Source organism: Narcine bancroftii, chromosome 1 (assembly GCF_036971445.1).
Source record: "Narcine bancroftii isolate sNarBan1 chromosome 1, sNarBan1.hap1, whole genome shotgun sequence".
Classification (NCBI taxonomy): domain Eukaryota; kingdom Metazoa; phylum Chordata; class Chondrichthyes; order Torpediniformes; family Narcinidae; genus Narcine; species Narcine bancroftii.
In genome coordinates, this window is record NC_091469.1 from 28,432,215 (window position 1) to 28,458,627 (window position 26,413).

Consider the following 26,413-nt stretch of genomic DNA (forward strand, 5'->3'; position numbering starts at 1 on the left):
TTCTGGCATATTGGCCATCATAAATCAAAGTATTAAGTATAGAAGTTGGGATGTCATGCATAAGAAATAAGTGAGTCAAATTTGCAGTGTTGTAGGCAGTTTTGGTTACCCAACTACAGGAAAAGATATCAATAAAAAAGAAAGAATGCAGAGAAGATTTACTAGAATGTTGTCCAGACTTCAAGAACTGAGTTTCAAGGAAAGATTATCAGGTTAGGTCTTTATTCCCTGGAGTGTAGAAGAATGAGGGAAGATTTGATAGTGATATTTTAAATTATGAGGGGGATAGACAGGTTTTTTCCACTGAGGGTAGGTGAGATTTAAACCAGAGGACATGGGTTAACGGTAAAAGGGGAAAGGTTCTGGGGGATCATTAGCCAGTACTTCTTTATCAGACACCTCAACTACAAACTCAATCAGAGAATCATTTAAGGACTCTTGTGCATTTAATTGATTTTCTTTTGTTCTCTCTGTATTACACAGTTTGTTTACATTCATTATCTGTTTACAGTTCTTTTATTTGTTTACATTTCATGTACAGTTTATTGCCACTATCAATTAGTGGCAATTCTGCTGCACCCACAGGAAAAAAAGAATCTCAAGGTTGTATGTGGTGTCATGTATGTATTCTGACAATAAATCTGAAATCTAGAATCTTCACAGAGAGTGGTGGGCATGTGGAATGAGCTGCCAGCTGAAGTGGTGAATGCAGGCTCAATTTTAACATTTAAGAATAATTTGGACGGGTACATGGATGGGAGAGGTATGGAGGGCTATGGACTGGGTGCAGGTCAGTGGGACTCGGTAAAAAGAATGGTTCAGCACAAGACAAGAAGATCCAAAGGGGCCTGTTTCTGTGCTGCAATCTTCTATTTTTTTTCATGCAGGCAAAAAGCTGATTCAAGATACTTCGGATAATTTATAGGTTTACTTACTCGTGGATAAGAGTGGGACGATTATTTTCTGTCTCTGGCTATGCTAGGGGGATTTTGAGATTTCCGTGGACCGTCCGGTAAGATGGTTCGTATGAGAAGTGATGCGTAAGTAAGTTTCGGTCCCTGAAGAGAAGTGTCTGAATTGGAACGGAGAGCCGGACCGCCGCTGGACGATGGGGACTCGACTCAGGTTCTGCTGCTCCAACTGCGGGAGGGAGCGAGGACAGCTGGGGTTTCCCGGAGAAGTGGAAGGGGGGGTTGGGGCCGGGCCGGGGCGGGGCCTGCGTCCAGGAAGGGGGCGGGGCCTGCTGCTCGCGCGCCGTGGCTGCCTGTCATCCTGTGACGCCCAGTCACGGAGGATTGTGGCAGGACACGGAGAGCGTCGCCTCGCATTCCGGGGAACGGAGTCGAGATACCGAAACGAGGACAATGGCGGTGCTGGATCTGGCCCTTCAGGGTCTCTCCATTTTCGGTCTGATCCTTTTCATCATTCTGTGGCTCATGCACTTCATGTCCATCATCTACGGGTAAGGCCGGGTTCAGGGCCTGGGGTAGGGGCTTTTTTTTAATTAATGGATGGGAACCGTTCTTCCCTCTTGTATTTGACTGGAGCGGGCCTCTTATCAAGAATATATAACGTGACTGGGGCCTACTGCGGCTCAGGGTCATTTCGGGTCCGTTGATTTACTGTTTTCCTCTTAGAAGAGAAACAGCATTTCTCAGGGACGAGTGGCAAGCATTTAATTTATTTACACTTCAACAAGAGCAATACTTTCAAAAGCCCTTGAAAAGAAAACCGGATCTCATCGACAAGGCAGTGGTCGTTTTAAATAAAAAGAAACACCGACTTTTTAAAATTCGGATTTTAATTCACTCGGGTTTACATTAAGATTTTTCATTGAATTCCTTAACTGATAGTGAAAATGACAAGATAGGAAGAACGACGAGTCTTAAAACAAAATCCTCACTTTACTTCCGCCTATGATTTTCATAATTTATAACGAATATTTTGTTCCGGGACATCCTACAAATCGTAGCCACTGAAAAAATTAATTGATCTCTTATAGAATAATTTTCTGAAGTCAAGTACTGTCTTTGAGAACTCTTCATTATGGATCATATTGTCAAAATAAACTCGAGGAAACGTCCTCAATAACTCGGTGTCACAAACTGTATTAAAATGCGTCTACGTATGCTAGTAATATTATGATGGGAATGATGCAAAGCATTTCTCCCTATCCCACCCCACCCTCCATCTTTTAGCAGTATATTTTTCTCTCTGTTGTTGGGAAATAGTTGTGTTTTGGTATAAGGTTGCCGTGTTTGCCAAAAGTTGGAAAAGATCTGTTTTTGAAAATCATTATTAATGGGTGGTTTTGTTTGTGTAATCCAAGATGAGGCAGGAATTCTGAATGTTAGCAGTGAAAGTGGCACCCTTACTTTTGTTGAGGAAACTATTATTTTGATTGTGACTTGAGAAAAGCTTGTACTTAAGTGGTGTAGGAAGCTCTACGTAATTATAAAAGTTGTCTTCAATTTTATTCATTTATGTCTTAATAAATGAATAAAATTTAAGTCAATTTTTATAATTTCATCGAGCTTCAGTTATATTTCCAGAGAACTGGAGGCAGAAGTTGGTATCTGAGAAAGATATTCGTTGATCAATGTAGTTATTCTTATCAGATGTGGTTGATTCATAATTTTAACTTGAGCAGAATTTTTAAAAACTGACCATTGAAAGATCGCAATTCCTGATCATCATTCAGCAAATTGAATTGAAAATCATTGTAGATCAAAGTGCAACCAATGCACATAGCAATTGTAGAATAGCATGTGCTTGTCTGTAAGCAGAGAAGTGGGTAGGCTCTACTTGGATCTATATGGCAATGTATTATGACATCTATTCCAGGGCTACTTTAAGCCATTTTTCTTGTGTTTTCTTCATCTATGTATCTGGAAATTGTTCCACTAATGTACAAGATGGAATTTTAACCAACCAACACTGTCAAAGCAATGCATGTGTAGTTGAAATGCTACAAAGATCACTTTCATTTTCAGCTGTCAGCCTTCCCTTGGGGACCTCCAGGCTAGGAAATTGACTGCAGCTGCCTTTTATACTTTGTTGGTAGAGTCACTCAAAGCCACTTCTTTAGGGGTATAGTGCTCTGAAAATAGACTCAATTATTATAATGCTGAGGGGTTTTTAATTGCAATTTTTGCCACATCACTAAATGGCATTCACTTTGAAATGTTTTTGTAATTACAACTGTTTTGGGCAGCAGTTGCTTAATTTATAAGGAGTAGGCTTTTCATTTTTATTTTGTAGTCTTGATCTTCATCAACTATGGCATTGAGCTAGTTATGAGTTGAGCAGATTCCCAAATCAATTATTAGTAATTTTGACATCATTGAACAACATTGTTTATTGAAGGCTGGCAAAAGTATTAGATCTTTCAAACTAGTTGAGTAATTTTGAGAAAACTTCTGGCATTGGTCATTCTGCAAGCATTGTACTGAGGGCTTGGATTGGGTGGAATTTAAATGTATCCATGAAAATAAATATATATAGATGCCCTCAATTGGGAAATAAGGCAGGGCATGTGGGAAGCACTTTGGGACCAGAGACCATAATTCTATTAAAATATCTAGGGAAAAATATGGGAATGGTTCACAAGTTAAAGTCCTAGGTTGGGGGCAAGGCTAATTTTGATGGCTTTAGATAAGAACTTGAAAGTTGATTGGAGAAGGTCTTTGCAAGTAAAAGAACATCTCTGCAAGTACAAGGCTTTTAAAAGTGAAGTAGTAAGAGTTCAGGGAGAACATGCTACTTTTATTTGTGAAAGTTAGGCCTGGAAGGATTAACAGTCCTTGGTTGATGAGGAAATTAAGGAAAAAGGAGATGTGTGTCACATATAGGCAGCTGGAATCAAGTGAATCCCTTGAGTATCAGCAATGTAGAAGAATACACAGGAGAAATGGAGATGGCAAATAGAACTTAATAGCTTTGGAAGGTAAAATAAAGGAGAATCCTTTAGATATCCTTTTATCATAAGTTTCATGAGAGCAAAAGGATAATGAGAGAAAGTAGGTGCCTTTGTATGGAGATGGTGAGGCCTTAAATGAATATTTTTCATCTGAATTTACTGTAGAGAAAATCATGCAAGCACTGCTCTGGGAGGGCCAGGTGAGGGCAGAGCTGTAGGTAACCCATTTAGCAGTGATTCTGTTAATGCACTTCTTGAAATTCATCCTGAGCATTAATTGAGTTACCAATGTATTGCACAATAAGAGAGATTTCACTAAGCTTCTCCAGAGCCTTTTGTATTTGTAGATTTTTCATGTGCCTTATTCAGTTGAATCCAAATAAGTTCCAACATCAATAATCTGAATGCCTTTTATCGATTTAATACAGACATCAGAGAAAACAACAAAATGGAGTGGAAAAACTCAGCAGGTCAGACACCATTTGTGTAAATATTCATCAGAAGTGTTGGACTAATTCGGGCAATTCTCAAAAAGCTCAAACAAGCCAATTCTGCTGTGCTTCTCTGATTTTGTGAAATAGTTAAGAACATAAGATCTGAATTTGAATGGGTAGTTTTGCCTTCTATCCAGAATCAGGGTGGTTCTTGCCCTGCTTTGGATCCCAAGTATTTAATGGATCATCCCTGTAATATCATTCACTTTTTATTTGTGATGCCAGCATGGGACACATCTTTTCAGCCTCTTTTGAAGCATTCATTCTCTCTGCAGAACACGAGTTTGCTCTTTCAATTTCACTTCCCTTCACGTGGCACCTTTCAATGCCACTAAAGGAAATGTAGACCTGTACTTTTACCTCTTCCCTTCCCCCCCCCCCCCCCCCCAAACACCCCTGTAAGGAATCTAGATGGCCCCATCAGGTGAAGCTTTGATTTACTTGTCCTTCTTTTAATTTATTGCACTGTGTTTGATATTCACAATGTATCATCTTTGTGATTGAAAAATCAAATGCTAAATGGAGTAACTACTTTGTGGAGTATCACTATTTTGACCAAAAGTATAACCCTTTGCTTCCTGTCTACTATCCAATCTCATTCTGACCTCATATGATTTTATCTTGTACCTTTCTAAGATAGCAACTTACAAACGTGTGCTTTAGGAGCAGGACCACTGCCTTGAAAATAGCGAGAGTCTTTCTTTAAACTTCCATTTGAAACAGAAAGATTCAAAGACACTTGAGCCTCTCAGAGGAAATTGCCATATCTATGATAAGTTGAATTAAATGTCCCACTCCTGCACTGACATATCTGTCCATGGCTTCATGTACTGTCAAACCCAGACCACCTGTAAATTGGAGGAGCAACACCTAATTTTCCATCTGGGAACTCTCTAACCAGATGGCATTAACTTCTCCAATTTATGCTACCTACTCCTTGTTATCCCTTACTTTCTCACCCCTCTGTTTTCTTTCCTCCACCTCTCTACCCCCTTCCCTCTCTATTCACAGATCCATTGTTTGCTGGTACTCCTTCCATCCCTTATCCACCTGCTAGCTTCTGCCTCTGGAACTGTGCTCTTTCTCCCCCACCACCATTTTGTTCATACCTCAATGAAGGGCTCAAACCTGAAATGTTAGTTATGTATTTTTATCTTTCTTTTATAAAGTACACTGGTTTGATATGCTGAGTTTCTCCAAGATTGTGTTTTTAGAGGAAATTCCTGCTTCACATTCCTGATTAGTTTTGTCAGAGTGGATCTTTTGTGTTTCAGTCATGTCTCTTCTCTCTCTTCTAAACTTCAGGGAGTACAGGCCTAGCCTGTTTTAATTGCTTCAGACACGTTTACATCCTTCCTTAAATAATGAAGCTTGTTTCTCCAGATGTGTCACACTCAACACTTTTGTATTCATTTTCTCTAGTAATTAACAATAACATTCTATTAGCTTTACTTATTATTTGCATATTCTTTATGAATTGTGTACTAGGACACCCAGTTCCCTGTACATCTCAGAGCTTCATAATCTCCTATTATTTAATCATTAAAATTATTTTATTTCCCTGCCAGAATACCTTTTTCCCACATTATACTTTATTTGCTAGACGTTTGGCCTCTCAATTAGGTACTTGTATTCATGGTAACATGTCTTGTTCAGTTTATTTTTCTGTCCATCTTTGTGTCATTGCCATACATTTTGGTGCTTACATTCAAATCACTTGTATCAATTGTAAAAAGCTGAAACCCCAGCACTGAACCCTTGTTACATCTTAGCAACCAGAAAAAATACATGTGCCTAATCTGTCTTTTTATCAATATTATTTCCCCTCCCATACCATTAACTTTTATCTTCCACAATTATCTTTGATGCAGCACCTACTTCATCAAAAAATTCCAATAAATTGATCAAATAATTTCCCTTTCACAAAACCATATTGACTTTGACTGAAACCATGAATGTTTCCAAGCTCTGAAAATATGAAAATGGTTCCAATGTTTTCTCTTTGTCAGTTGCCTCCCCTTTCGATTTGCTATTTTGCGATCCAATGAAACCTTGCCAAAATCTAAGAGTTTTGGAAATTTAAAACTAATGGATCAACTTTTTCATTAAAAACTTATTTAAAATCATCATTTGAAATCTGGTTACCCTGGTACTACTTCCCTGGCAATTGTAAATTTTCCTGAATTCCTTAATCTCTCTCCCAATTTCTGGAAAGTTATTTGTATCCTTTACAGTAAAGATTTTAAAACATTTATTCTTTTTCTTCTACTAATTCGTCAGATTCGCTTTCTTTTTGACCAAAATTTGCTTAACTTTGCTTGTGTAAGTATCTAAAATCCTTGCAATGCTTTTATGTTTATAGCCAGCCTTTACCTGCACTCTAAATTTTTTTTTAATTTTTTAAAGATTCTAGCTAATCTCTGGACATGTCACCTGTCTTGCTGCAATCTTGTGCCTTTTCATGGTTTAAAACTAACTTTTTCAGTAAAGCAAAGATAAATGATGGAACTTTTTTCTTCTTGGAATGTATCTATTCTGTGTAATCTGAGAGATCCATTTTAAATGTATACCATTGTATCTCAATGGGTTGATCCCTTAATTTAATTTGCCAGTTTATTTGGTTTTCTATTGCTCTATTTTTACCCATTATAATTGCCGGTAAGTGTAAATTTTAATGTCGGTCACCTCAGGATTTGGCATTACATTTTAGATAATAATTTTTTCCAGTTTTTATCAGAAGTGGCATATAATGTTTCATCCTTCTATTTTTCATCATCTGGGTACAATTCACGTTAGTCCTTGTTTACAGGAAATGTGTTTCCTTTCCCTGGAGGTGCATTTCTTCCACTGACTCCTGAGACTTGCCTTTTTAATAAGGAGCAGATGGCAGCTTTATGTTACTGAAAACAATTGTTGAATGAAATGTGATGCGTGTGTGCGCTTTAATGTTAAACTTAAAGCATCAAGTTTTAACTTCAGATATGCTTAAAACAGGTTTTCAAACTGCACCCGTAAACTCGTATTCCACCTTTAGCAATCCCTATGCCATAAATACTCTGTAATCAGTAAAGAATTGCTTAAGGTGGTATGTGGGTGGAAAGAAAAAGTTTGAAAACTACTCGTTATGTGCACAGTTTCATAACCAAAGGAAATGGGCCAATGATATTTTTTCCTCAAGCAAAATATTTCAGTAACAATTGGGTCTAGAGCAGTGGTTCTCTCCTTTTCCCCACTCACATACCACTTTAACCAATCTCTTACTAATCCCAGAGCAGTTATGGCATAGGGATTTCTTAAGGTGGAATATGAGTTGGGTGGGGGGGGGGGGGGGGGCGCGGTGCAGTTTGAAAACCATTGCCTTAAAACAACATACTCTGTGGCTAATCCACACACAGCCAGGTTAGCCATGATTTTATTGAATGGCCAATTTCTGGTCCTATTGCTTATGTTCAAATGTTTCTTGACTTAAACATTTACAGTCCTGTAGGAGTCATGGATTTGGATTTGCATAATAGAATATCTTTCAAATAGTTTTCCAAACTTCTAAGCTATGGTATCATGAAATGGTCTACTAGACTTATCCCTGCCCTCTCTAGAAGGCCCCTCAGATACCAGAATGATGCCACCAATGCTTTCTCCATAAAGTCCTCCAAGTTTACTGGAAAGATAAGTAAACCAATGTCAATGCTCTCTTTCAGCCAAAACATCCACTATTGAAGCCATAATTATACTCAATTTGTTCTGTTGGGCAAGCCACGTTGTCCTAGCACCTGACATTAAGACTCCCAAAATGCTCTCTTCTGAGTTATGTCATAGAATAGTTATTATGAGGTGGGGGCGGAAAAGGATTCAAGGCTTCTTGGAATAAAAAATGCAACATTGAAAAGTTCAGAAGAGTTTGTAGAGAGAAGAACCATGTATATGTAAAAGAGTTGTCAGATAAGTGAAGAAGCTGCAAAACTGGACCACTTGCAAATGATCTTGCAACTAATGGATCTGACCACAGCTCTGCATCCCTAAAACATATACTCATTGTCATAAAGTTTAACACCACAGAAATGGGCCCTTTGACTTAACTTATCCATGCCAAATAGGTTGTCTCATTTATTTTGTCACATTCACAAAAATAGGACAGACCAATCTAGCCCAGTGTCCAGGTGATGTTTAATCACATTAAACTTTTGCATTGTTCAGTTTAGCTTTTTCAACAACCACTTCACCCCAGGTTTTTTTTCAAATGTGGACCAAAAAAAGGAATCCTGGAGGTGAGGTGAAATAGACTGTCAATGACTGAAGACAGGATTTGACCGAGTGTGGCAGCAAGGAGTCTTGGTAAAACTGCAGAAGAGGGGTATCATGGGGAAATGTTCCAAGAGCTGGAGTTGTATTGGCCCATCTTCAACTACTTTGTTAACAACTTTCTTTCTCTTATAAGGTCAGAAATGGGAAAGTTCTCCAATGATGGATAATTTTGAATTCTATTTCTAACTCTCAGTAAAAGAAAGAATGCATACCTGAATGCAGTAAACCACAGACAACTTTTGGGCAAGGACTAATAAGGGGCAAATAACATTGAGCCACAAAAGTGTTAGGCAGTGACAATTTCTGATGAGAAAGAATCTGTCCTGGACATGGTGATGTTTATCATCACCAGAACCTTCAATATTCACATCCTGGAAGTCACTGTTATCCAAAAACTAAATCAGTCCAGCATTGTAACTGTACAGATAGACCCTGACATCCGATGTTCCAAAGTACGATATTTCGAAGTTATGATTATCTGAATCCGTTTTGAATAAAAGTAAGTCAGGGGTCTACCTGTATCAACATGCTTCCGGCCAGTCAGTGCACACAGACTACTCCCCCACCCCCGCACAAAAGTTATCATTTCAGTGCTCTTCTTACAGTGATGTCAAGGATATTGACGGATATTGCCCAATGCTGTTTTATAATAAAAGGTGATTTGAACGCATACACAGGCTGCCGTTGCTGGGGAGCGAGAGCGTGCATGCACTTCCAGAATTATGTTGCGAGGTGACGCAGCTGCCGGGAGCTTCCGACAACCCGGCCAACCTGTTCTGAACATTCCCTTCACTTAATCATTGTTTCTACACTTGCATCGATTGGGTCTTTTTGTGTAGCTCTTGCTATTTCCACTCCTCATTTTCTTTTGCCTGGAGAATATTATTAACTCTGTTTTCAATGATTTTTGTGGCTTATTCCAGGAATGATAAGGCTGTCACAGTATGTTTATTTTTGATCTGTACAGATAGACCTCAAATTACGATATTTTCGACTTGAAGTCCTGGAACCAAACCCCATTGTAAGTTGGGGTCTACCTGCAGTAGGCACATAAGTTCTGCATTTACAAGGGCAGGTCAAAGGCTGGGTTATCTGCAATCTGCATGGCACAAATCTGGAATATTTTCTACTCGAAACAATCAAATCAACCTCGTCCACGTGAAGCAGATCACCTGATTGGCGCTTCTTTGACCATCCTAAGTATTTATTCATACCACTACTGGTGTACAGTGGCTGCTCTGTTTGCCACCTGCAACTGTACTGTAGTTATTCGCTCTCGTTACTTTCACAGTGATTCTGAGTCAAAAAAAGACAAGGAAAGCAGGCACATCGAAGAACCTTGACTGACAGATGAGACTCCAAGTTGCACATCATCACCATTGGGTCTGAATTCTGGAACACTCCTCAAATGCAGTGAAGGACCTACATCAGAAGGTCTATATTGACTCATGACTCAGCTCAGCACAACCTTCACAATGGTAATTAGGGATGGACAATAAACATTAGTTTTTTTCCTGATGCCCAACATAACACTTACAAAATAAAAGTTAATGCAGGAAAATTCCACTGCGATGAAATATTAGCCAGAACTTTGATGGACTGACAAGGGAACTAAATGGCCATCCCTTTTTATAATAATTACAGCGAAGAATGTGCATCTTGTATCCATCATATCAATAGTGCTCTCTATCTGATAAGTATATAGTTCACTTAAATGCAAGTAGTCCTCCACTTAAGATTTTTCGAAGTTATGATACTTTCAATTTCAAGTTCCAGTCTGTTCCCTTGCTTGCAATGTGCAGTGCGCTACTCTCGTGATGCTGGGTGATGGCAGTATCGTACAGAATACTCTTTCTCGATGCTGACTCAGCCACACTTGCAGACTCTGTTGCTGTCGTGCAAATGAGTGCACTGTAAACAACCCATCATGTCTACTAAGTGCCCGTGTGCATTTCCTGCTTCTGGTGAGAAGATGCACTCCATCATGTCTACTAAAACCCATGTGCATTTCCTGCTTCTGGTGAGACACCCCATCATGTCTACTAAAACCCATGTGCATTTCCTTCAATAATGTGGAGCCATTGTGACGGCCCCTACCCCGGGAGAACAGGCAATCAACATCATTTTCATAATGTAAAGGTTAGCGGTGAGGCAGCAAGTGCCAATACTGAAGTTGCTGAAGCTTTTAAGGAAGAGGTACACAGGAGCCACAAAACATGTTTGCCAGAACAAATATTTCTTCTTTGGCTTGGCTTCGCGGCCGAAGATTTATGGAGGTGTATGTCCACGTCTGCTGCAGGCTCATTGGTGACTGACAAGTCCGATGCGGGACAGGCAGGCACGGTTGCAGCGGTTGCAAGGGAAAATTGGTTGGTTGGGGTTGGGTGTTGGGTTTTTCCTCCTTTGTTTTTTGTCAGTGAGGTGAGCTCTGTGGTCTTCTTCAAAGGAGGTTGCTGCCCACTGAACTGTGAGGCGCCAAGATGCATGGTTGGAGGCGAGATCAGCCACTGGCAGTGGTCAATGTGGCAGGCACCAAGAGATTTCTTTAAGCAGTCCTTGTACCTCTTTAATGTTTAATGTTGATGAAATGGCCGTGATCTGGAAGCATATACCAGAGGGTACCTACAGAGGCCAAGACAATGCCAGGATTCAATGTTGCAGGGTTTCAAATTGAAGCCTTTCCTAATTGCCACCATAAAGCATTCAAAAATGTAAGCAAACTTGTGCTTCCTGTTTATTATTACCATAACAAGAAAGTCTGGATGACATTAGCATTATTTGAAGACTGGTTTTGAACTGTTTTATTCAGGCAAAAGAATATTGTCAAAACAACTTCCCATTCAAGATTCTAGTGATCTTAGACAATGCTCCAGGGCATCCACGGCATCTCAGCGACATCCATTCTGGTGTAAAGGTTGTGTTTTTTGCCACCAAACAACCTCATTTATTCAAGTCAACTTTATCATTCATACCATGCTCACATGTTAGGAAGAGATAACGTTTCTCCAGGACCACGGAGCATATTTATATGGATATAAATTAGGAAAGCAGTTAACACATTAAAATATTATGGTATTAAAATGTATACACTGAAAGTCCATGGTGCACTATGCACATCTGTACTGGGAGTTCAGAAGCCTGATGGCTTGGGAGAGGGGGAGTTGTTTCCCACTCTGGATGTAAGGGCTATAGTGCTACGGTACCTCCTGCCAGATGGCAGAAGGGAGAACTGTTTACATGTGGATGTGTTCACAATATTTATTGCTTTCTGCCTGCATTGAGTGTAGTAGATGTCCTCTATGCTAGGAAGAGGTTCCTCAATGGTCTTTTCCACTGACTTCACTATCCTCTACAGGATTTTGCATCCGAGGTGGTACAGCTTCCAAATCAGGCAATGATACAGTTGCATAGGATGTTCTCCATACATCCTCTGTAGAATCTATCCTGGAGGATGGACTTTCCTCAGCCTTCATAGGAAATAGAGGCACTGCTGCGGTTTCCTGGCTGTGGAGCTGGTGTTGAAGGGACCAGGTGAGGCTCTCTGCCAGGTGCACACTGAGGAACTTGATACTCTTGATGTCCTCAACAGTAAGAGCCGTCAATGGTCAGGAGAGCGTGATCTCCCTGGGCCCTCCTGAAGTTGACAACCATCTCAACCAATGGACCGAGGCACAATAGCTATGTTCAAAGTGTATTATTTACGCTAAACATTTGCCCAGGTTGTTGAATTGACTGAATGTGGCTGAGCTCTCAGAGTTTTAGAAAGGTTTTAACATTCTAAATGCTCTCCAGAACATCACTGTAGCATGGGAAGAAGTTGCAAGGCAATGCATGACTGGCATTTGGAAGAAAGTTTTGAAGACATTTGTGAGCACTTTCAAAGACTTTAACAAGGATTCTTCTGTTGATGAAATACATAACAAAATATTAATGCTTGGGAAACAGCTATAATTTGAAATGGATGAGAATGTTCATCAGCTTGTTGGCATTGAGGCTGAAGAGCTTTCCAATGAGGAGCTGATCAAACTGGAGGAAGCAAGAAATAAAGAAACTGGAGTAAAGGAAGCAGAAGTTATACCTGAGGCACCAATGAAGTTCACAGCAAAGAAACTGACTGAGGCACTTGCAACTATCAATAGTGACATACGGATGTTAGAAGAAATGGATGTCAATTATGAGAGATTTGCAAGATGCATGCAGATACTGGATGCTCTTGCTTGCAACAGAGAAATTTACATTGAAAAGAAAAAACAATCTATCTAGTCAAAAATTTATATCTTCCTGAAGAAGACTATGCCTGTTAAATCATCAACAAGTGTTGATGCCCCAGTGCCTTCAACAAGTGAAGCAGTGTGTTCTACGAGCTTTTCTCGAACATCATCAAAAGAGTGAAATTGATGACCCTCTCGCTTTAGCATCCTCGCCATGCAGCAATTAATTTTAGTTCAATGCTTCAAACATAAAGATATTCTACATTTAATTATAAAAAATGGCTGGTGTGGTATTCTTTTTTGACTTTCAATTTTTTCAACTTACGATGGGAATGCCGGAATGCAATCCCATCATAAATTGAGGACTACCCGTATCAGATCATCTAACCTAAAATTTGTTAAGAAACATGATGATGTAGCATGGATAATGGAGGCTTTAAAAGTATACAATAACATGCTTAATTGTTAATAATCTGGAATTCAGGGACATGTTTGAATTCCCCCCTCCCATGGATGAAACCAAAGTTGGTTAAATAATGATATTATTTAGCAGTGGTAACAATGAAACAGCCAGCTTTGTAATGTCTTTGAGGAAATGAAATTCAATTTTTAGTCCATGAGCCACCTGTAGATCTATAGGAATCCAATTGACTCTTCAATGCAATTCCCTTCAAGAGTAAATTGGGATATGGCTTCCTCAAGATGTCCATGGTCTATCAATAATTCTTTTTATTCTAACCTAAAATTGCACAAATTTCCACAAATGCATTGACTTCAAATTGTGTTCTTTACTCATTTTTGTACTATAAAATGTTTTATTTTTGCTTAATAATTAGCTAAAAGTTGTTATTGATCAGATACTATTTATTGTCATATAATAAAACAAATGAAATATTACACAAACTTTCCTTTAATGTGCCCAGTGCAGCAAGGGAGGAATGGTCTTGGGGCCAATATACCAGCCTGGAACAAGGCTGCTCCATATCAGCTCTCTCTGCTCAACTTCAGCAACACTAAAATATATTTTGATGGGTTGCAAGACCAGCCTCATTCAAGGCCAATGCACCTGGCGTCACAACCAGGTGCTATGGTGTTGTGCAGCAGTGCTGGAAGATTGGTGCACGAGTGTCAATGCTTTGCTTCCCCTTTCATCCCACTGGCTGTTAACAGCCTTTGTCAGGGAAGGTGAGGGTCAACCCAGAATTGCCACATCAAGATCAGACTCTGGGTGGTCAGGCAGACTTAGATGGCAGCAGACTTAGGCTAGAAGCTCTGTTTCCCAAATGAAATCACAGAAACAAACCTCAGACCAGACCTTGTGCTGTGGTCGGCATCACTCCATTTTGTTTACATCATTGAGCTTACAGTGCCCTGGGAGGATGGAGTGGGGAAGGTCTACGAGTGCAAGAAACTGAGGTATGCTGAGCTTGCAGCTGATGTGAAGCAACGTGGCTGGAAATCAAGGGTCGAACTGGTTGAAGTAGGTTGTAGAGAATTTGTTGCCACATCGACGTCAAAGCTACTTCGGGAGTTGGCAGTGCGAGGAAAGGTACAGTGACAAGCAGTCAAAGATCTCTTCAGAGCTGCTGAAAAGGGTAGTCATTGGCTCTGGATGAGGAGAAAGGATTCCATCTGGGCCCCCAAGTGAGTGAATGGCATCTAGGGAGTGAGCTCAGGATGCTGGGATTTACTCCTGAACCCTCTGGAGGTGTTGTGGGTCTATCAGTGAAACACTGAGGAAGGAGGGCACCCACTTGATAAGCCAGAAAATGCCACTGCTTACTTGGCTAGTCTAGGCAGCAAGTCTCAGGAGTGCAATAAGGGATATTAACATTCTAGTGCTACATAACATACCATAAGACAGACAAAGATTCGCCATTAGCGTTGCCCAGCGCCCCTAGTCAGAGAAAGAGAAACAAAAAAAAGTTGCCTCCAGTGCTCCCACAGCCTCTGCAGGCGCACAAGACTCCAGTTCAAACTATCGGCAATCCAAACTCAGATCCAAACCTCTGACGGGATGAGAAGTACTACAGAGCCCAGGGCCCTTCAGGAGCCTTTCTTACCCTCAGCCTCCTTTCGAATTCTAGTTCTGACACCAGGTTCTCATAAGCTAGTGTCCAGCATCCAGCAGGCTGGTGTGAGTCTTTTCATCTTAAGTTGTCTGTAGCCTGTGTGTTCCTTGCCTGCAAGTCACCAACAACTTGTGTGTGTCCTTCAGCCGCAGAGCCCCTTATTGCTCTGTTACCGTGGTCACCATCCTTGGGGTCATCTCCTCTGCTTCTCCTTCTCAATGGGTGAGTATCCTCTGCGTTATTGGTGCCCTGCACCAATCTGCTGCTCCCAAAGAGTCTGCAACCCCCTTGAGAATGCTGCCCAACACAGGCGCTGCCATCTTGGGCCCAGACCCTGTTGTCACAGGATTTTAAATAAAACACTGTCAACTCCTTTAGCAGACCATTTAAACTCTCCACGGAGCCATCAACAGAAGGACTGGGCTATAGGACCCTGTTGAGGAATGCTGTGACTCTGCTCCTCGTTCTCCCCAGCTCCTCAGCAGCGGCAGCACTGCTATTACAGCAGCTTCAGCTGTGCCACTATTGCAGTGTAACTTGAGAGGCTGAAATGGATTTGGTCAGTGATGGTTAGAAGTTTTGATTGGCAGTGTGTATAAAAAAAAAAAAAATTGGTGTTCACTTTGATGAAATGCATTTCTTCATTCATTTTGAAATGCCTCAGAATTTCTGCACATTTCCTTGAATTCAACCTCAAACGAGGATGAGGAACCCATTTACTCTTTACATTTGATGGGAGTGCACCTATATTCATTGAATGCTGGGGATCAATTCTATATTCACAACCACCCTTACAGATTCTATGGAGTACACTTTAAAATAATGTGCAATATGACTTTGAGTGACATGGGAGATTAATAATGTGTTTTATTTAAAAAAAAAATGTTTATGCTCAAATTATATCCACAAAATCTTATTTCTTATTATAGCTTTAATTAATTAATTAATTTTGAATGCAATGGAAGGTGAGTGCTAAGAAAATCCCACACTGTCTATAAGGAGTTTGTACGTTCTCCCCTTCTCTGCATGGGTTTTCTCCGAGGGCTCTGGTTTCCTTCCTCTGTTTGAAACAAATGGGGTTGTAGCTTAATTGGGCAGCATGGGCTTGTGGTATAGGCTGTTTCTGTTCTGGATGTCTAAATTTAAAACAAAATTGCAAAATCATATAAGATGATGGAGGTACTTGGAAAGCAAAGGGAAGTTAGATTTGGGACCCTGTATCAGGGTGAGAGTGCAGTAAGGATGGTGCTATCTGATAAGTGGAACTAGACAAGTTGGGGATAATGGGCAGATGGAATCAGAATGGGGAGGTATGGGAAAGGTATGCAATGGGAGAAGAAACACTTGTGTGGGTGGTGGGCATAAAGAACCAGGTGTGGGACAGTAATTTAAGTAATGAGGGAATGGGGAATAAACAAAGGGAGTGAGAATGTAGATAGGATGAACAGGAAGAGAAATTGGAATAATCAGTGTTCATACCATTGAATTTTAAGCCCCTCAAGTGGAAGATGAGATGCTGTTCTTGTCTGCATTTGGCCTAACCCTGTGTGAACTTTGAGGACATTCAGGTTGGTATGGGAAGGGGAGTTGAACTAATATCCAGCTAGAAGCTGAAGATTGTAGGTGTTTCACCAAACAGTTGAGAGGAAGTGCCTCACCTGGATATTTAGGTCTCTGCGATGGTGATGAAGAGGAAAGTTTCGAGACACTTGTAGAGAAATGTGCCAGGCAATGTAATGGGGAGAGTTGAGTGAATCAGAGAGAGTGGTCCCTGAGGAAAGAGGGGAAACATAGAAATATAGGAAGTAGGAACAGGAGTAGGCCAAAAATGGCCCATCGAGCCTGCTCCGCCATTCAATACGATCATGACTGATCTAATTTATGACCTAACTCCACTTACCTGCCTTCTCCCCATATCCCCTAATTCCTCTATCATGTAAAAATTTACCTAACCGAATTTTAAATATGTTTAATGAGGCAGCCTCAATCACTTCCCTGGTTAGAGAATTCCAAACATTCACTACTCTCTGGGAAAAACTATTTTTTCTCATCTCTGTCCTAAATCTACTCCCCCGAATCTTGAGACTGTGTCCTCTCGTTTTAGTTTTCCTGGCCAGCTCAAAAAACCTTCCTACATCTATCCTATCCGTACCCTTCATAATCCTATATGTTTCTATAAGATCTCCTCTCATTCTTCTGAACTTCAGCGAATACAATCCTAGATGATTTAATCTTTCATCATAAGTCAACCCCTTCATCCCAGGGATCAACCTAGTAAACCTCCTCTGGACTGTCTCCAAAGCCAGTATATCCTTCCTCAAATATGGAGACCAGAACTGGACACAGTACTCCAGATGCGGTCTCACCAGTACCTTATACAGTTGCAACATTACCTCCCTACTCCTGAATTCAATTCCTCTAGCGATGAAGGCCAATATTCCATTAGCCTTCTTAATAACCTGCTGCACCTGCAACCTAACTTTTTGCGATTCATGCACAAGCACTCCCAAGTCCCTCTGCACAACAGCATGCTGTAGTTTTTCACCCTTTAAATAATATTCAGCTCTTTTATTTTTCTTGCCAAAGTGGATAACCTCACACTTTTGCCCACTCATCCAGCTTAACTATATCCCTCTGCAGACACTCCACATTCTCATTACAATTTGCTCTTCCACTCAATTTGGTGTCATCCGCAAACTTAGCTGCACCACATTTTGTCCCTTCCTCCAAGTCATCAATGTAAATGATGAACAGTTGTGGGCCTAACACTGACCCCTGCGGCACCCCATCTCTGCCAACCTGAAAAACTCCCATTTTTCCCAACTCTCTGCCTCCTGTCAGACAACCAATTTTCAATCCAGGCCATTATACTTCCCCGGACTCCACTTTCCTGTAACTTACTGAGAAGTCTCTTGTGCGGCACCTTATCAAACGCTTTCTGGAAATCCAAAAGATGTGACTGTTGGTGGAATACAGTTGCAGTTAGCAGAAATGGGAAAGGATTATACAGTATAAAGGATTGCATGCTGGATGTGAAAGCCACCTGTACAGTATGTTCAGGCATCCATGGGAAGTGCCGGTTGCATGAAAATTGTTCAAATTAATAACGGTACATCACTTACTTGTGTTCTATGGATAAACTTTTAAATAACTTGCTATTAAATAAATTGCTGAACTATATGACATCTCCATTTCTTTTAAATAAGTGTTTAGAGTGTGCTTTTTATTCTAGCTAAACTAATGTAAAATGCAGCAGTAATAAATTAAATGATTGTACTATCACATGGTGTGAAATCTTCAAAGAGGGTGTTGTTGCCAATCAGCCTACAACTTCATGCCCCTTATTTATAAAGGTAAATAAACAAAGTATTTTCCTCAAGTTACTTTGCTTAACACTTGAAATAAAATTCACATGACATTTTATGAAATGTGAATTTGGAATACTGTATAGATTTTCTTTCATTTATTGTACAAAACCATGAGGCAGAGATCTAATCAGATGTTACAAGGTGTTAACCTAATAGAGGATTCGGGTGAAATTCATCAATTGATGGCAAAATGGAAATTCTTTGACACACAGCGAGCTTTTATTTTCAAGCCTTGTTCATTTTCTGGATGGGGTTGTTCATGAGATTTTTGTTTTAATCGCTGCATTTTATTGAATGAATTTTTTAGGGTCTTTTAGTTCTTTTATCTGATAGTTTGACACAGTTACAAGAAAATCTGCTATCATGCTACAGAGTTGCACATCTAGCATTTTACTTGTCTGAGTAAGAAATATGGTGCTTTGTAATTGGTGAGCTTGTTATTCTGCTTTTCAATTTAATTTGTTTCTCTTGAGTTTGATAGAATGTTACATAAAAGCAACCCTTTTACACTGGGAAGTCTCGCATATAAACTTCCATTAAAATATATTTTGGGGTGAAAAAGATGCTAAGCATTCATTGCTTGACATTTCTAACTGGTACACAACACAGCTGTAAAAACATCTCTGGCTGCCTGCTCTGTGACTAAAAATTATGAATGTCAAATATGGACATCTCAGTCAAAAGATTTGGAATCAGTGCATATTGGAGTGTTAATATTTAAGATACTTTTTAAAAAGTATTTTTTTATACAGAATCTTTTTGTCAAAATATGTATTTTCCATCAGCCAGCTCCCCACCATGACTACCAGCCCCCCCACATCTCCATCGGGCACACAAAACTCAAAACGGTCAACCAGTTTACCTATCTCGGCTGCACCATTTCATCAGATGCAAGGATCGACAATGAGATAGACAACAGACTCGCCAAGGCAAATCTTTCTTTGGCTTGGCTTCGCGGACGAAGATTTATGGAGGGGGTAAAAAGTCCACGTCAGCTGCAGGCTCGTTTGTGGCTGACCAGTCCGATGCGGGACAGGCAGACACGATTGCAGCGGTTGCAAGGGAAAATTGGTTGGTTGGGGTTGGGTGTTGGGTTTTTCCTCCTTTGCCTTTTGTCAGTGAGGTGGGCTCTGCGGTCTTCTTCAAAGGAGGCTGCTGCCCGCCAAACTGTGAGGCGCCAAGATGCACGGTTTGAGGCGTTATCAGCCCACTGGCGGTGGTCAATGTGGCAGGCACCAAGAGATTTCTTTAGGCAGTCCTTGTACCTTTTCTTTGGTGCACCTCTGTCACGGTGGCCAGTGGAGAGCTCGCCATATAATACGATCTTGGGAAGGCGATGGTCCTCCATTCTGGAGACGTGACCCATCCAGCGCAGCTGGATCTTCAGCAGCGTGGACTCGATGCTGTCGACCTCTGCCATCTCGAGTACCTCGACGTTAGGGGTGTGAGCGCTCCAATGGATGTTGAGGATGGAGCGGAGACAACGCTGGTGGAAGCGTTCTAGGAGCCGTAGGTGGTGCCGGTAGAGGACCCATGATTCGGAGCCGAACAGGAGTGTGGGTATGACAACGGCTCTGTATACGCTTATCTATGTGAGGTTTTTCAGTTGGTTGTTTTTCCAGACTCTTTTGTGTAGTCTTCCAAAGGCGCTATTTGCCTTGGCGAGTCTGTTGTCTATCTCATTGTCGATCCTTGCATCTGATGAAATGGTGCAGCCGAGATAGGTAAACTGGTTGACCGTTTTGAGTTTTGTGTGCCCGATGGAGATGTGGGGGGACTGGTAGTCATGGTGGGGAGCTGGCTGATGGAGGACCTCAGTTTTCTTCAGGCTGACTTCCAGGCCAAACATTTTGGCAGTTTCCGCAAAGCAGGACGTCAAGCGCTGAAGAGCTGGCTCTGAATGGGCGCCTTTGGAAGACTACACAAAAGAGTCTGGAAAAACAACCAACTGAAAAACCTCACAAAGATAAGCGTATACAGAGCCGTTGTCATACCCACACTCCTGTTCGGCTCCGAATCATGGGTCCTCTACCGGCACCACCTACGGCTCCTAGAACGCTTCCACCAGCGTTGTCTCCGCTCCATCCTCAACATCCATTGGAGCGCTCACACCCCTAACGTCAAGGTACTCGAGATGGCAGAGGTCGACAGCATCGAGTCCACGCTGCTGAAGATCCAGCTGCGGTGGATGGGTCACGTCTCCAGAATGGAGGACCATCGCCTTCCCAAGATCGTATTATATGGCGAGCTCTCCACTGGCCACCGTGACAGAGGTGCACCAAAGAAAAGGTACAAGGACTGCCTAAAGAAATCTCTTGGTGCCTGCCACATTGACCACCGCCAGTGGGCTGATAACGCCTCAAACCGTGCATCTTGGCGCCTCACAGTTTGGCGGGCAGCAGCCTCCTTTGAAGAAGACCGCAGAGCCCACCTCACTGACAAAAGGCAAAGGAGGAAAAACCCAACACCCAACCCCAACCAACCAATTTTCCCTTGCAACCGCTGCAATCGTGTCTGCCTGTCCCGCATCGGACTGGTCAGCCACAAACGAGCCTGCAGCTGACGTGGACTTTTTACCCCCTCCATAAATCTTCGTCTGCGAAGCCAAGCCAAAGAAAAAAAAGAAAAGAAAAGAAATATTTCTAGAGCAAGTGGTTATGTTTTTTTAAAAAATCTAGTGTAAAATTCTGCTTGCTTGCAAAAGAACAGTTCTTTGTTTATTTTTACCTTTTTTTCTTCCTGTTGTGTGTATTTTTTTTACATGTTCCCTCAGGATTTTTAATCACTTCTGCTCTCCATTCTTTAAATTCCTGAATCTTTTTAACTTGGAGCCAGGAAATTTTACTTTAACACAATTACTGTATGTAATGGGGGAATTGAGCTTGTTGGAAGGAGAAATGAAACAAATGACAAGAAATGCATTTGCATTGTGAGATTGGTATATTTATAATGTCATAAATCAGATTACTAATGTTTCTTGTGCTGGTGGGGCCTGAGATAATTAAATATTAGCGTTAGTTCAGTGAAAAAACCATGGATAAATGTAAGCTTTCTTTTAATGATGAAAACAAATAGAATACATAATTTAACTCCAATGTGATCCATACTGAAAACTTGATATGCTGTGATCTTCTGTTAAGTGTTTTTTAACTGATATTTACCTTATATTGAAAATATTATTTGAAATTCCATTTTGCTTTCAGAATAATTAAAACTCATGTTAAAAAGAGTAACCAGTATGGTTTCATTACAGATTTTAATATAGTGACATCAGATTTTGAGCTTTGTTTTTTTTTAAAAAAACTCTGCATTGCATGATTACTGTAAATTCCAAGGCATTGGGTGTTTTCAGAACCAGCTTTTCTTTACAATGTTCCCTCCACCACTGTTTCTCCTCTTCTAGTTTTGCACATTGATTAGAAACGACCATAGTGCTTTCATTATTATAAATTCAAATCTCAAATTACTTTTATCAATCTCAGTTAATAAACTAATTATTTTGTCAAAAGAATATTGACGTAAAATACATTTTGCAGGCTTAAAGTTGTAAATCACAACTCATTGGGTAATTATCTCCTGAGATAACGGAAAGACAAGAATGCATGTAAGTAAACTGATTTGAGCATGTCAAAGAGAATGTGAAATTGTAAATTAAACCTTGGATTTAAGGTTTCGATGTATGAAGACTCATTTCTGAAATAAGGTCATATTCTTGCTGCTTGCGGAATCAACAAATGAAAACTATATTAATTAAAATTAGTGAAATTCACAATTCAGCTGACTCTAGTGAGCTCTGTTTTTCTATATTTGGCTACATTGCTACCCCCATGCTTCTCTATCCCACAAGTGAAGCATCTCCTGCGGTCACAGGGGTAGCTCCCAAGGGGATGATTGGTAGGAAGGGAAGACTGGACAAGGGAGTCATAGAGGGGGTGATCCCTGTGGAAGGTGGAGAGGGGAATATGTGTCTAGTGGTGGAATCACATAGTAGATGGCAGAAATGGCAGAGAATGATGTGTTGGATGCAGAGGTTGGTGGGGTGGTAGGTAAGGACCAGGGGAATCCTGTCCTTGTGTGTAGGGGCACAAGGGGCCAGGGCAGATGTGGGTATAATGGAGGAAAGGAGGGTGAGTGCTGTTGATGGTGGTAGAGGGGAAGCCACATTGTTTGAAGAAGGAGGACATCTCTGATGATCTAGCATGGAAGTCCTCATCCTGGGTGTTCAGGTGATTTACATTATGTCCAAATATATGATTGACAGTTGACTATACTTATTCACTCAGTGTCCATAGTCCTTGGGTTGAGAAATCAGGAAAGAAATGGAATTAAGAATAAAGGCTTGAACATCAGACGAGATGTTGAATAGTACGAATATAGTTAAAGGAACTTTGAAAATAAATGATCATCAGATCCAGTTGAAATATATTTCATGCTATTTTGGGGGGAAGGGGGGGCAGAAGGCAAGAAAGAAAGTTACAGAGAACTTGCATTCAATCTCTGTCAGTCCTTCCTGACTCCAGGAATGGTTATGGATGATTGAAAATATCCTCTCATATTTTGCCATTCCTCATCTTGCCCTTCTTGAACATTAGAATAATGGATGTCCTTTTGAAGCAGGTGGGGACCTCTGACCGTTGTAGTAGTGGATGAAAATGTTTGTAAAAACTTTAGCCAGTCGATTTGTACAGGTTTTAAGGACATGGCTACGTATCTGGGTCGATGCTTTCTTAGGATTTGTCCTCCTGAAGGTTCTGTTCATGTCAACCTCAAAGACTGGTAGCATAGAGTTTCCAGGGGCTCACAAAGGTTCTTCACTGTTTTCTCTTTTGAAGCAAGCATCAGAAGGCATTGAGCTCATCCAGGAGAGATTATCGCAGGTGATGATACTGCTTTGTTTTGCCTTGTAATGACATTTAAGGCCTGCCACAGCTGCTGTGTGACTGTTGAGACTTCAGCTTCGACCAGAATTGTATCTTTGCATCGATGATAGTCTGCAAGAGGTTAAGGCGGTCCAGTTGGTATAATGGTTAGTGCAATGCCTTTACAGCGCCAGTGATTGGGACTGGGGTTCGAATCACAGACAGTGAAATGCTGACTGTAAAGAGTTTGTATGTTCTCCCCTAGTCTGCATGGGTTTTCTCCAGGGGCTTCGGTTTCCTCCCACTGTTCAAAACATACCGTGGGTGTAGGTTAATTGGGTGCAAATTGGGCAGCATGGACTCGTGGGCTGAAATGGCCTGTTACAATCCTGTGTGTCCAAATTTAAAAGGTTGTACCTGAACTTTCTGCACGTTTCAGAATCTCCTATCCTAAATGATGAAGATGTGGTCTTGAGGAGTCTGCAGATCTCTTGATTCATCTATAGCTGTGATTAAGATATATCAGGATAGTCTTCATTTCATTTCCTGATGATCAATAACCTCTGTGACATATTCATTCTGAACTGCTGCCAAGATTACTATTCTGAATTATGACATATTCCCTAAGGTGTGAGACTTGGGAGTTAATACATTAGCACATGCATTCTCTCAGAGCCTTTTGTCCTAAAGGAGAATCCTGTTGTAATTACAAACTGCTGTAGTTATACATGTCAGGTGTTGTTATTTGATGGTCATTGTTGTAAATATTGGATGTCGTCTTGCTAACTGTCTTCCTTATGGTAGACAAAGTTAAAGAATTTCATGTATGTTACATTCTAAATGTAGTATTACTTGACAATAATGGAACCTTTACCTTTAGGTCAGGGGTTCCCAACCTATTTGTTCCTCTGTACCCCTTGGGCATTTTTATAGGTTCCCTAAAAATTAAGGATTTTTAAAAAAACACAACATTGTGCAATCTGACTGCAGATTACAAAACCACAGTAGTGGTTATTCTCTCAGACCCAATGTACCCCCTGAAAAGTGCAAATGTTCCACTGGGGGTACATGTACCCCAGGTTGGGAACCCCTGCTTTAGGTGTTTGCATGCAAAGTTATTGCAACACCGAAAGCTCAAAGTTTCTCAAATGTCCACTCTCATGTGCTCCAGTAGTATTGATGCTTTGCACTTGGTGTGTCAGTTTGTATGTAGTAGATATCTGTTAAATTTATAATTAGCTGTTTTTTAAAATGCAACTGAAAAGCATACTTTTAAAGCCATGGCAGAGTCCATTGTCAACCTCAGCCTGGCCACTAAATTGAATACATGAGTAAAAAATCAGTTTCACAGTGCCACTGTAATCCTGAAGGGCTCACTATCAGGTTTGAGTGAGAATTTTTTTCCAGCTATATTAGAAAGTTGTAAACCGTGTATCATCTCCACGATATTTTTCACCATGTAGAGATTGCATTCCCATAATTTGTTCAGTGGGTGAGATTATTGACAATCAATATTGGGGTTTTGCTTTGCATTGCCTGCTTCATCTTTGTTGTTGTATGTGGATGAATGAACTCTATGGGTTTTCTCTGTATCGGGCACACAAAACTCAAAACGGTCAACCAGTTTACCTATCTCGGCTGCACCATTTCATCAGATGCAAGGATCGACAACGAGATAGACAACAGACTCGCCAAGGCAAATATCGCCTTTGGAAGACTACACAAAAGAGTCTGGAAAAACAACCAACTGAAAAACCTCACAAAGATAAGCGTATACAGAGCCATTGTCATACCCACACTCCTGTTCGGCTCCGAAACATGGGTGCTCTACCGGCATCACCTACGGCTCCTAGAACGCTTCCACCAGCGTTGTCTCCGCTCCATCCTCAACATTCATTGGAGCGCCTTCATCCTTAACATCGAAGTACTCGAGATGGCAGAGGCCGACAGCATCGAATCCACGCTGTTGAAGATCCAACTGCGCTGGGTAGGTCACGTCTCCAGAATGGAGGACTATCCCCTTCCCAAGATCGTGTTATATGGCGAGCTCTCCACTGGCCATCGTGACAGAGGTGCACCAAAGAAGAGGTACAAGGACTGCCTAAAGAAATCTCTTGGTGCCTGCCACATTGACCACCGCCAGTGGGCTGATATCGCCTCAAACCGTGCATCTTGGCGCCTCACAGTTCGGCGGGCAGCAACCTCCTTTGAAGAAGACCGCAGAGCCCACCTCACTGACAAAAGACAAAGGAGGAAAAACCCAACACCCAACCCCAACCAACCAATTTTCCCCTGCAACCGCTGCAACTGTGTCTGCCTGTCCCGCATCGGACTTGTCAGCCACAAACGAGCCTGCAGCTGACGTGGACATTACCCCTCCATAAATCTTCGTCCGCAAAGCCAAGCCAAAGAAGAAGAGAGTGTTATTAGATCGGAGAGTGAAGTTAATTATGTCACAAATATTTTGTGAATCACTATTACAAGCCCCCCAGTTGTATTACAAGCCACCCACCCCCCGCTAGATATGGTGAGGAACGTCAATCACAAACTTAAGTGGGGATACTGTTTGCTCCTTGTTTTCTTGTCTAATTAGTCGAATGACTTTTTGACTTTTCAGCCATACTGGTGAGCCTGAACCAGATGATTTTTGCAGAATGGAATCACTGACCTCACACATATCCCTTCCCCTCTGTTTACTCCATGTATAACTACTGTCTTTGAAAAGCAGCCAACATGTTAAAAGATTCATCCCACCCTACTTGCTCTCTTTATACCACCACTGGCCCCACACTGGTCAGGAAGAAGATTCATGTACTAGATCACAACCATCAGATTTAAAATGTTTCTTTCCTGTTGTTATCAGACCCTTGAATGAACACTGACATAGTAAAAATTATGTGGCCTTTGTTCTGTACCAACAGATCTCTTTCTGACTCTGCACTCTTGTACTGTGATTTTCTTGTACTAAGTTTTGCAAACAGACCAGTAAGACATACATACAATCTCTAACGCTGCATCTTTGTACGTATGACAGTGAACCTGATCAATATCAAGGTCTCTTCTGATACTGAAGGCAAGACTCTCTTTGCAGGTACCACTTAAGTCACAACGGTTATATATTTTGTTGGAGATATTCAGGTTGTCTGAGTTAGCCTACCTTTGTAGGGTCCTAGAGGTATTCAGCATTG

General features: G+C 41.0%; 1 protein-coding gene across 5 annotated transcripts in view; it reads left to right on the forward strand.

The window, feature by feature from the left end:
- Positions 1 to 1,248: 1,248 nt before the first annotated feature.
- Positions 1,249 to 26,413, forward strand: part of ugcg (UDP-glucose ceramide glucosyltransferase) — an 82,516-nt gene continuing 57,351 nt past the window's right edge. The window contains exons 1-2 of one of the 5 annotated variants that reach the window (XR_011353228.1): positions 1,249 to 1,462; positions 4,348 to 4,389. Coding sequence is in view for 4 of the 5 variants with exons in the window: in XM_069923055.1 (XP_069779156.1) it covers positions 1,365 to 1,462; positions 4,348 to 4,389 (140 nt within the window). In the remaining variant the exon portion in view is untranslated. The remainder of the gene's footprint in view (positions 1,463 to 4,347; positions 4,390 to 26,413) is intronic. The other 4 variants (XM_069923055.1, XM_069923065.1, XM_069923059.1 and 1 more) reach the window with 4 other exon arrangements.